The following is an 11,556-nucleotide window of genomic DNA, read 5'->3' on the forward strand; positions in this document are numbered from 1 at the left end:
CACCTTCTATTGTTCTTTGAGTCTCTTCCATTGCAGTGGTTCCAAGATACCAATGATAAGAATGTTTCCTTAAGTAGTGCAGGATTATAGCCCATCTATACCTGGCCATCTTTTCCAGTTCTGGTCTATGTCCTGCCCTAAATCTGCCACAGGGGGAACAACCAGGACCTTTCATCTAGGAAGGCTAAGGGCCTTCCTAGATCTCCTGACATTTCATGGCTGCCCAACAAGCACAAGAGTTGCCCGTTGTTTATCCTTCACTCTGGTAAAATAACCAATCCATACTTCCTACTTATACATCACCACAACATCCTTTCTATTGTTTCTCTTGCATAGTTCTTCATTGGTGATATGTTGTAGCCTCTTCATGCCCACCCTGTCCCTCTCCATTGCTCTGTGAGTGACTCACATCTTTAATGCTTCTGATTTAGAGTTTGAAGACAAGTGTCACTTTGGATTAGAACGATCATGCCCAGGTTGTCACCCAAGGTGATGAGGTAGAGAGTCAGAAAGCCAGTTTTTACACATGAACACATTACAGAGGAGTGCTTAGGTATCAAGATTTGTTTTTTTTTCCCTTGGACAGGGTTGATTCATTCTTCCAGAGTCATGGTCTCCTTCACTGAACATAGACTGAATTATTTTGAAAATAAATACCAAATAGAACAACAAGTTTTTGAGAAATGAATACAAGTGAATAGACTTCAAATATGGAACATGGGGGAAAACTAATTAACTGGCATAGTGAAGGTGGCACAGTCATGGAAACCATGTAGTTTAGAGGAAAGAGCATTTACCTGGAGTCAGGCAAGCACTAGGTTCAAATTTCACTTCTGACACCCACTAGCTATGTGACCATGGACAAGTTATGTAACCTCTATGAGCTTCAGTTTCTTTATCTATAAAATGGGTTAAAAATACCACTAGTGGAGCCTTCAAGTGAAATATAATGGTAGAGGCAATGTTGCATGATGATCAAGGCATTCTGGAAGTCTGTAAAGACCCACGTTCCAGTACCATTTCTGACACATACTTTCTGTGTGACTCTATGAAAGTCATTTAATCTCTTAGTGCCTCAGCCAACTCTCCCATACTCTAAGTTGCAGAGAAGATCCAACCTTAATAGATAGAGGAAAATTCCCCTTCAGGAATGCCCTAAGCCAATAAAGCCACTGGAGCAGTCACCCCAAAAAACTGAATAATGAATATAAATGAATGTAAAACTGATAATGAATGTAAAGAGCTTTGCAAATCTTAAAACACTATAAACGTCAGTCACTAGCTTCAATTTATCCATCTATAAAAGGGAACTAATAATACATATTGTACCTAAGAGAGTTATGAGGATCACATGAGGTAATATATATAAAGCATTTTGTGAACCTTCGTTTGAGCAAAGGATGATGGATACAGAAACTGAAGGTACCTTAGAGGCCATCAAGGCCACCCGCCTCATTTTAAAGATGAGAACACTGAGGCTTATAAAGGTGAAGAGATATGTATGGTGTTACATAGCTAATATGTGTCTGGGGCAGGACTGGAAACATTATTATTGTTAAAACCATCAGATGAGGTGTCTGTGTTAAAGGGATATTTCCCAAGCCTGGTGGATGTTTAAAGATGGTTTACTAATCTGATGGCATTTGAATATCACACTGCTTGAGAGATCTTCATTCGGTTGAATAGCTTCTTCAGAGCCTCCTTCACCTCCTTGTTCCTCAGGCTGTAGATGATGGGGTTTAGCAAAGGGATGGCCACTGTGTAGAACACAGACACGATCTTATCCTCCTCCAGTGTGTTGCCCCTGTTACTCCGTAGATACATGAAGATGAGGGTCCCAAAGAAGAGTGCCACTGCAGTCATGTGGGAGGCACAAGTGGAGAATGTCTTGGCCCGCCCACCAGCAGATGGGATGCGTAATATAGCCCTGATGATGAACAGGTAGGAGATAAAAATGATGCTTATACTAGTCGTGATCACTGCGAAGGCAAAGATGAAAATAACCACCTCCCGAGTTCCAGTTTCCATGCATGAGAGCTTCAGCAGTGGGGGTAAGTCACAGAAGAAGAAGTCCACCTGATTGGATTTACAGAAAGAGATGGAGAAAGTGAGACCTGTACGGATCACAGTGTTGACCATGGCCCCAGAATAGGCCCCCATCACCAGTCCAATTCGGGTTTGTGGAGTCATGGCTGAGACATAGAGGAGGGGGTTACATACTGCCAAATAGCGGTCATAGGCCATCACAGCCAGCAAGAAGCACTCAGTGCTAGCATAGAGTGTGAAGAAGAAGAACTGGGTGGCACAACACTCATAGGTTATTGGGCTCCCACCAGCCTTCAAGGTCTCAAGCATCTGGGGGATAATGACAGAGGAATAGCACACATCCAAGAAGGACAGGTGGCTGAGGAAGAAGTACATGGGAGTCTGGAGACGAGTGTCATTCTGGATTAGAAAGATCATGCCCAGGTTGCCACCCAGGGTGATGAGGTAGAGAGTCAGAAAGGTGAAGAAGAGGACGATCTGCATCTCAGCCCCCACAGTGAACCCTGTTAGGACAAAATCCTTCACCAAGGTGCCATTCCCCTCCATCAAGGCAAAGAGACTTCTCTATGGGGAGAAAAAGAAGGATGTTACAAAGAGATAAATGATCACTTCCATTTAGAATCCTACCTATAGATACCTCAGAGGCCAGCTAGGCCAACTCACTCATTTATATATTAAAAAACTGAAGTCAGGGAGGTTAATTAACGAGCCTAAAGATCACATGGAAGATGGGATTTGGTCCTCTGACTCTTAGAGATGGTTCTTGCTACTCTGTACCAGGGTAGAAGAATCGATTATCATCTCTCCTTTAGGGACAAACTGATTCTCAGGAAAGTGAGGCAGTTTGCCTATGCCCATGCAGATGGGAAGTACCAGAGATCTGAACTGACTAAAATTCTGACTTACAATTCAGTTCACTTTCTACTCTCTCCATTTTACTGAGAAGGCAATGGAGTCTTGTAGGGGTGAAATAATTTGGCTCAAGTCACCCAGCTAGCTAGTAGCAGACATTATCTTCCTCATTTTTCCAAGGAGGAAATCAAAGCTCAGGTGTGGGGGAATGACTTACCCAAGACCACACCTGTACTGAATGGCAAAACAATGGAAGAACTCAGGTCTTTTGACTCCAAGCCCAGTGCCCTTTCCACTCAGCCACAATGGCCTGATGGGTTGGCTTGGTCAGTCTTGATGCCCAGGAAAGCCCCAGATTAATTATCCTTCACTAACTCTATAGCAGATACCTTAGGCAGACACCTGAGGTCCCCTTTGATGAAGAGGTTAATCAGGTTAGGGGTGGCCTTTGAGAAAAGACTCAGCCTTACTTCCAACATGGCCTCCCTAACCATCCAAGAAGGCAACCTACTGGTCCTAACTGGGTTGTTCAACAAACATTGAAGTTATTTTTATAAACAGTATGCTGTGCTAGAAAATGGGGTTAGAAACGTAAAAAAGACATTGGGCCCCACTTTCTAGAAGCTTACAGCTAATGGGGAGGTGCCGTGGGACACAGGAAATTTGAAGGCAAATACAAGTATGGGAAGGGCAACTCATGTCACAACAGAAAGAGGAGACTCGGAGTCATGGGAGCCGTGTTCAATTCCTGACTCTGTCACTTACTACGTGTGTGACCTTGGACAAACCTCAGTTTCCTTATCTATAAAATGAAAAGATTAAACTGTTTCACCCCTGAATTTCCTTCCCTTTCTAGATTTATGATCCTATGATTTTAGAAAGTTGAAAAAAAAGAAAATGGAGTAGCTGGGTGATGCTACAGCAGGTAGAGTGCTGGACCTGGAGTCAAGAAGACGCTTCTTTCTGAGTTCAAATCTGACCTCAGATATTTACTAGCTATGTGACCCAGGGCAAGTCACTTCACCCTGCTTCCCTCAGTTTTCTCATCTAAATGACAAACCCTAAATGGGGCCATGAAGAGTAGGAAATGACTGAACAACAGCAATGTTTTATGTAAGGAAAATTTTCCTAACGGGAGCTGCCCAAAAGTAGAATGGGATGGCTCCAGAGGTAGAATGTTTCCCCTGTCTAAAGCCCGAGGCTGAGTGAAGTCATGACATGTCATATCATGTCATGTCAGATGATGTCACATCACGTTATGTCCTATTATGTTTTGTCATGTCATGTCACATCACATCATGTCATGTCAGATCATGTCATGTCACATCACGTCATGTCATGTCTTCTCACGTCACATCACATCCTGTTATGTTTTGTCACGTCATGTCATGTCACATCATGTCATGTTGTAGAGGGGATTCTTATCTGGATACAGTATGGACTCAATAGCCAGCAAGGTTCCTTCTGATGCTGAGATTCTACGAGTCTCAAGATGCCAGTTCATTTTAAGTACAGCTACAACTGTTAGGACTTTAATGACACTTCCATGGGGTTGGGGCTGGGGGAAGGGTAGAGCAAGTCTAAGAGGAAGGCAGAGGATATGTGTGTAAGAGAAGCACTTTGGCATAATGGACTAAGCTCTGGACCTGAATTCAAGGAGACTTGAATTCAAATCCCGTCTCTGACACTTATGGACACATGACCCTTACCAAGTATTTAACTAATCTTAGGATAAGTTTCTTCATCTTAAAACGGGGGTAATAATAGCACATGCTTTACAGGGTTATTGGTGTGATGCAGTGAGATGATAAACAGCACTGTGCCTATGTTGAAACCCTATAGAAGTAAAAGGTGCCATTATTATTCTAAGGTAGGAAAGCTGTTTCAGCCCAAGCAAAGCCGAAGGGCCAGGTTTTGGTGTCCTAGTCCTGGCTCGGAGGACATGGTTTGTTTCACTCAGGGTGAGGTCCAGAGGCACAAGCCTTATTGACAAGAAACAAAAGGCAAAGCATTCCTGAATCATCCTGGGAGAATAAAAGGACAAGACGAACCTTCCCCGCAGCCCGGGCTGCCAATACACCTGGGGCTGTGGCCAGATGAGGGACAATTCTGTCCTTATACCTCATAGATACAGAGAACCTGGTGTCAAATGGTCTGGAAAGAACAGAACCAATTGTGAGGGATCCATCACTCCACCCCACCCACTGCTCTCACAGGATGGCTTACACAGGGCAGGATTTCTTAGGATTAGAGGAAGAAATGAAAACTTTGTTTTTCAAGCCCCAATAGTTTTGTTTTACTTTTTTCTTTTTTAAGCTTTGGCAAATGCTTTGCTCTGCTAACAAAAAGAGAATTTTGATCTTGGTCTTTCCTCAATACTAAAGCCCTGATTTCATTCAAGTGTCCAAACAAAGCATGACTTTCTGAAAGGTCGCATGATCCAGAACAAACCACCTAAGTCTAAATTCGTAGAGTCACAGGACCTCAGAGCCAGAAAGGACCCCAAAGGCCATCTCATTCAACCTGTACTTAAACAATACCCTCTTTAAGCATGAAACATCAGAAGAGCACAGGAAGTGGGGTCAGGGGACCCGGGTTCAAATCTTGCCTCAGCTACTCGTAAGTCATAATATGTGTGTCTTTAGGCAAATTACATAACTTTTCTGAGCCTCGGTTCCTCATTTGTAAAATGAGGAGGGTTGAGTTAAATGACTTCTAAAGTCCTTTCTACCTCTAAATGTATGCTCTATGACACTAGAGAAGTGGTCACTTTGCCTTTGCTTGAAGACCTCCAGAGATAGGGAACCCACTACTTCCTAAGGCTCATTCCACTTTAGGTTAAAACAAATTGTTAGGAAGCTTTTCTTTATGCAGAAAAGCCCAATGGATCTGTTTTCATTTATGTGACATTCCTTCCCATGATTCACATCATAATTCATCCATGCTGTCTATCCAGTGTGACTCTTGTTCAAATCTTCTCATAAGTTTGTGACCAGAGGACCACCCAACCTGTGAGGCCACTCTTCATCAGGAGAAGCCAGCAGATTCCTCAGGCTGACCATCAGTTATCTCTTACTCTGCCTTTTTCATTCATACATATCCAGCCTAAAATTATATCTTTGCAACTTCTGCTCATCGCTTCTAATTCTGCTTTCCCGAATTGAATGGAACAAGTTTAATTCTTCTTCCATGGGACAGTCCTCCAAAAACTTGAAGGCAGTTGTTGTATCCCCTCTGAGTCTTCATTTCACCAGACTACCCATCACCATTTCTGCTGGCCAAACTCCATAAGGCCTGGTCTGTCTTCATCCCACTCACCATCCTACTCATCTTCCTCTGGATGCTCTCCAGTTGAGCAATGTCCTTCATAACATGTAGCACCTAGAACTAAACACAACAATAACATGTTGTTGGACCAGGGCAGAGTGCCTCTGACTCACTGTGGACTCTTTCCAGGGCTTCTTCCAGTTACAGGGCAGCCAGAGGCCACCTATAAATGTTGGTGAAGACAACTCCTGGCATAAGCAGGACTCAGACCTGCTGAACCAGGGACCAGGGGAGAAAGAGCGAGAAGGTGGGTCATCTTCACTCCCAGAGAGGCTAGATGGTTCCTCACTGGATGCTAACAAGAAATCCACAAATGGTTCTGCTGCACCAGAATAAAATCACTCTTTAGAGAGATTCCACTTCCTTCAACAATCCACATAGGATCAAATAGATACAGATGGAAGAGAGCTTAGAAAGAATCTAGTCCACATTTATCTTACAGATGAAGAAACTGAGGCCCAAAGAGTTAAAATGATTTATACAAGGCCATAGTCAATGACAACATCATAATTTAGACCCAGGTCTTCTAATTCCAAACCCACTTCTTCTATGACATTTGTAAAGTTACTTTACATTATCTTATTTGAGACTCACGACCCTATGTGATGGGAACTTCAGGATACCATCACCCCCATTTCCCAGAGGAGGAAATTGATGCTCAAAGATATTAGAAGATTTGTATCACACAGAGACTGGACATTAGAGAAGGGACTTGAAGCCAAGTCTGCCTGATGCCAAGTCTAGCAGTCTCTGCCAGCCACCTCTCCAATCCCAAAGCCAGCCTCTTCTGTCACATTTCTTCTAGGTACCCTAGGTGCTAAGCCTAGGCAGCTTACTTCTGGATACACCCTTTACACAAAGACAAAAATGACAGTCTCTGCTTCCAGGGAGCCTTCATGGTACTGTGTGAGGGGGATGGGGTTAATATGAACATTAATAAGTATAATACAAGGTAGGAAGTTAAGGGGGCAAAAAAGAGGTGTGACAGACTACAGGGTCATGGGGTTCAAGAGATAACATTAAATAGCTTTTGCAAAGCTTAGAGAAGAGACAGTGAAGAACAGTTGTTAGAAACTTAGAGAAAACCTGGGTTCCCATCCTGCCTCTCACTGACACATGCTGCCTGGTCATCCCCTATGAGTCCTTTACCCTCTTCCCTCCCCCAGCATTCTAGGTAACTCTTTAAGACCAGACATTTCAGAGGAGGCACAAACTTACATTGGCAGAGAGAGTTTCTTCACCTAAGACTTCTCTATACAGGTTAAATCTCAGATCCAGTCCCTATGCCTAGGGAAATGTCAGCTGTTTTTTTTCTTACAAAGGCAGGCGCAGCCATGTGCACCAACATCCCACTGAGATGATCGAGGCCATCTCCTGGTTGGAGTGATTCATTCCCTTGTCATTGTAGAGAAGTTATTAATCAATGCCCCCAGTATTGGAGGTGACTTGATTAATTCAGGCTAAGCCATACCATGGTAATGAACCTATGACCATTCCCCCCTTCTCATAGATAACTGTCCTGAGCCAATCAAATCATTCAGTTATTCATTCTTACTACCTGTGTGTACCTAGCTTGTAATATATGCTCCTTGAGGCAGCGGAGTGATGCAGTGGATAGAGTGCTGGGCCTGGAAGTAGGAAGACCCTCACATACATACTAGTTAGATGACTCTGAGCAAGTCATTTAAACCTCTGTTTGACTCAATTTTTTCAACTGTAAAATGAGGATAATAATAGCACCTACCTCACAATGTTGTTGTAAGGATTAAATGAGATATTTGCAATAAAAAGGGGGGGAAGCATTCAGCACAGTGCATGGCACACTGAAGGTATGAAAAGGTAAGTAGTACTTATGCAAAAGTACCTCCCCGTGTCCCCATCAAGAACATCATAGGCCATTTTTTAAAGCTTTATATCACTTGTCCAGCTAGGATGTTTGAGTTACAGTTTTGATTGTCACTAAACATCTAGGCGGCCTTCAACAAGTTCTTTCTTCTCTCTGGGACTCAGTTTCCTCAGCTGTAAAAAGAGAGTTGGAATAGATCAGGGATTCTCAACATGTTTTGTGTCCTGGACCCCTTAGGCAGTCTTGTGAAGCCTATGGGTGAATTCCTTCTGAGAATAACATTCTCAATGCATACAATAAAATTCATAGTATTGCAATCAAAACCAATATGCACTGAAATACATTTCTCAAAAAAATAATTTTTAAACAAGTTCACAGCTGACAGGTTGTCGACATAGTCGACAGACATCCACAGATGGGATGGTCTTTAAAGCCCCTTCTAGCTCTGACATTCTGGGATTCTATGACTTGCATGTTCCACAGAATCCAAGATTCAGAATTGGTACCATCAACAACACCCAAGGTGTGAACTTAGATAAGAGGGCAGAAGGAAAGGGTAGGTTAAAAGACTTTTCTTTAGACATTCCTAAAAGGGGTTAGGATGAATTTAGCTGTCTCTTAATAAATTTCTATAAGATCATAACAAATTGAAGATTTAAAAATTATCCAAACTAATCCCCTCATTTTGCATATGGGTAAACTGAGGCCTAGAGAGAAGAAGCAATTTTACCAGGTTGACACAATAAGTTAGTTGAATTCATTTCAATTCACGGAACCTAAAGACGACTCTGGCCCGGGACCCTCTTCATGAGATGGCTTAGGGAAACGAGCACTAGTCCAGGCCTAAAGCAATTGACACTTACTAGGATCTTGCAGAAAATTTGGGGATTACAAAAAAGGGAAAAAAAAACACTACTTTTGGAGCCAGAAAACCTCTGTTCAAATGCTGGCTCTGACAATTCCTGGATGACCTTGAGCTAATTGCTCAACTTCTCTGGACCTCTGTTCGCTTATCCATAAAATGAGGGAATTTATGTGGCTTCTAAGATCCCCTCCAACTCTAAATCTAGGATCTTGGGATCATCCTTAGACCTTTGGGAAAGAGGAAGAAAGGCAAGAAAAGAGGAGGGGAGGGAAAGGAAGGTAAGGCAAGGCAAAGGGAAGGCAAGGCAAGGGAAGGGAAGGGAAGGGAAGGGAAGGGAAGGGAAGGGAAGGGAAGGGAAGGGAAGGGAAGGGAAGGGAAGGGAAGGGAAGGGAAGGGAAGGCAAGGGAAGGGAAGGGAAGGCAAGGGAAGGGAAGGGAAGGGAAGGGGGAGGGAAGGGAAGGCAAGGGGGAGGGAAGGGAAGGGAAGGGAAGGGAAGGGAAGGGAAGGGAAGGGAAGGGAAGGGAAGGGAAGGGAAGGGAAGGGAAGGGAAGGGAAGGGAAGGGAAGGGAAGGGAAGGGAAGGGAAGGGAAGGGAAGGGAAGGCAAGGCAAGGCAAGGCAAGGGAAGGGAAGGGAAGGAAAGGCAAGGCAAGGGAAGGGAAGGGAAGGGAAGGGAAGGGAAGGGAAGGGAAGGGAAGGGAAGGGAAAGGGAAAGGAAAAGGGAAAGGGAAAGGGAAAAGGAAACGGAAACAGAAGGGGAAGGGCAAAGGGAAAGGGAAGGGGAAGGGCAAAGGGAAGGGGAAAGGAAAGGGAGGGGGAAAGGAAAGGGAAAGGGAAAGGAAAGGGAAGGGGAAGGCAAGAAAAAGGGAGGTAAGGTAAGAAAAGTGGAGGGAAGGGAAAGGAAGGGAATGCAAGGGAAAGTAAGGGAAGGAAAGGGAAAGCAAGGAAAGGGAAGGGAAGGGAAGGTAATAAGCATTTATATAGTGCCTACTAGGTACCAAGCTTTGTGCTAAGCACTTTTTTAAAAAATATTATCTCATTTGATCCTGTGCTCAGTCTTGCTACGATCTCAATAGGAGTTGAATTAAATCCTTGTCAGATGTCTGATGTAAGACTTTCTACTGGAATAGTGCCTTCCCCTTTCCTTTTTCTTTGGGGGATCTGACCTGGGATTTCCCTGGTGGGCAAAACTGTCTGTCCCAATGCAGATCAGCATTTTCTGTATAATGTAGAGTCCTCAAGAGCTGCCTGGTGTTCTGAAAGTTTAAGTGACTTTCCCAGTACTACATAGCCAGTATGTATCAGAGATAGAACTTGAATCCAGGTTATCCCAACTCCAAGGCCATCTCTCTATCCACTACACCACACTATCTGAAGATAGTTTTGCTTTGATTTTTTATGGTAAATGAAACTTTATACAAACCACTTCTTTTTATCTTAGAATGGCAACTGAAAATTAGGGAATGAGGGAGAAGGGAATAATAGTGAAAATAATGCAAAACTTTTGCCCTATCCATAGTCTTCAGTAAGCTTTACCACCATTACACAGATCAGAAAAATGAGACTGCCATAAAGTGACTTCTCCAAAGCTATACAAATTCCTGCTTTTCTTTCCATTGCCTCATGCTTCCTTTTGACCCCTTTCATTCATGTTTCTATGTCCCCAGAGCTTCACTACAGGGCTTAAGGGTATATGTGAATAGCAAAGAGTTCATTTAGAGAGGCTGAGGAATATGGGTCCATGCCTTGGACCTTCTAATGACACCAACACCTTAGATAACCCTTACCCTCCTTATAAGGTCAGCTAGGTGGTGCCACAGTGTACAGAGTCAGGAGGAACTGAGTTCAAATCCAGCCTCAGACATTTGCTAGCTGCGTGATTCTGGACAAGTCATTTAACTTTGTTTGCTTTGGTTTCCTCAACTGTAAAATGGGAACCCTGAGAAGGAAATGGCAAACCCCATAAATGGGGCCATGAAGAGTTGGACACAGCTAAACAACTTAACAACAACAACAATATCTTCTCTGAGCTGCAAGTTATTCTGGTATGAAATGAGGCAATTTGGTTGCACCCTGGAGGAGTGGCAAGAGCAGTCAGTGAATTTGGAATGAGAGGACCTGAGTTCAAAAACTGGTTTTGCTGCCTACTTCCTGCTGCTGACTTTCTGGCAAGATGCTTGCTTTCTCTGGACCTCAGTATCATCATCATTAAGATGAGAAACACAAGATTTAAAGACATGGGATCATCCATTTAGAGGTAGGAAGGACCTAGGGGACATCAAGTCTGATTCCCTTATCTTAGCTGAGAAACTGAGGCCCAGAGAGGTTAAGTGATTTGTATAGGGTCACACATCCAAGAAGTACGTAAGGTAGGATTTGAACCCATCTATCCTGACTCCAATTCCAGCACTCTGTCCACTACACCATGTTACCTTTCTTCCAGCTCCAAAATCCTAGAGTAACAGGAGACCTTTATAGTTTATAAAATACTTCCTATCCTTTACCTCTTTCTGTCCTCCCCAGACCACTGTGAACCAGTGTAAGGTGAGAATGAGGGTCACAGATTTGGCATCAGATCGACCTCAGAGGCCATCTGGTATAATCTCCTCACTTGATAGATTG

The 11,556-nt window shown here is 43.5% G+C and overlaps 1 protein-coding gene across 1 annotated transcript; it reads right to left on the reverse strand.

Annotated features, from left to right (window-relative positions):
• Nucleotides 1-1,650: 1,650 nt before the first annotated feature.
• Nucleotides 1,651-2,604, reverse strand: LOC118854353 (olfactory receptor 9I1-like). The gene has a single exon (XM_036764713.1). It carries the CDS (start codon nt 2,590-2,592, stop codon nt 1,651-1,653), a length of 942 nt encoding a protein of 313 aa, XP_036620608.1. The 5' UTR covers nt 2,593-2,604.
• Nucleotides 2,605-11,556: the final 8,952 nt, after the last annotated feature.

Source organism: Trichosurus vulpecula, chromosome 6 (assembly GCF_011100635.1).
Source record: "Trichosurus vulpecula isolate mTriVul1 chromosome 6, mTriVul1.pri, whole genome shotgun sequence".
Classification (NCBI taxonomy): Eukaryota; Metazoa; Chordata; class Mammalia; order Diprotodontia; family Phalangeridae; genus Trichosurus; species Trichosurus vulpecula.

Bases quoted from the DNA above. Each gene is read 5' to 3' on its own strand.
- LOC118854353 (XM_036764713.1), bottom strand. From the start codon at position 2,592: ATGGAGGGGAATGGCACCTTGGTGAAGGATTTTGTCCTAACAGGGTTC.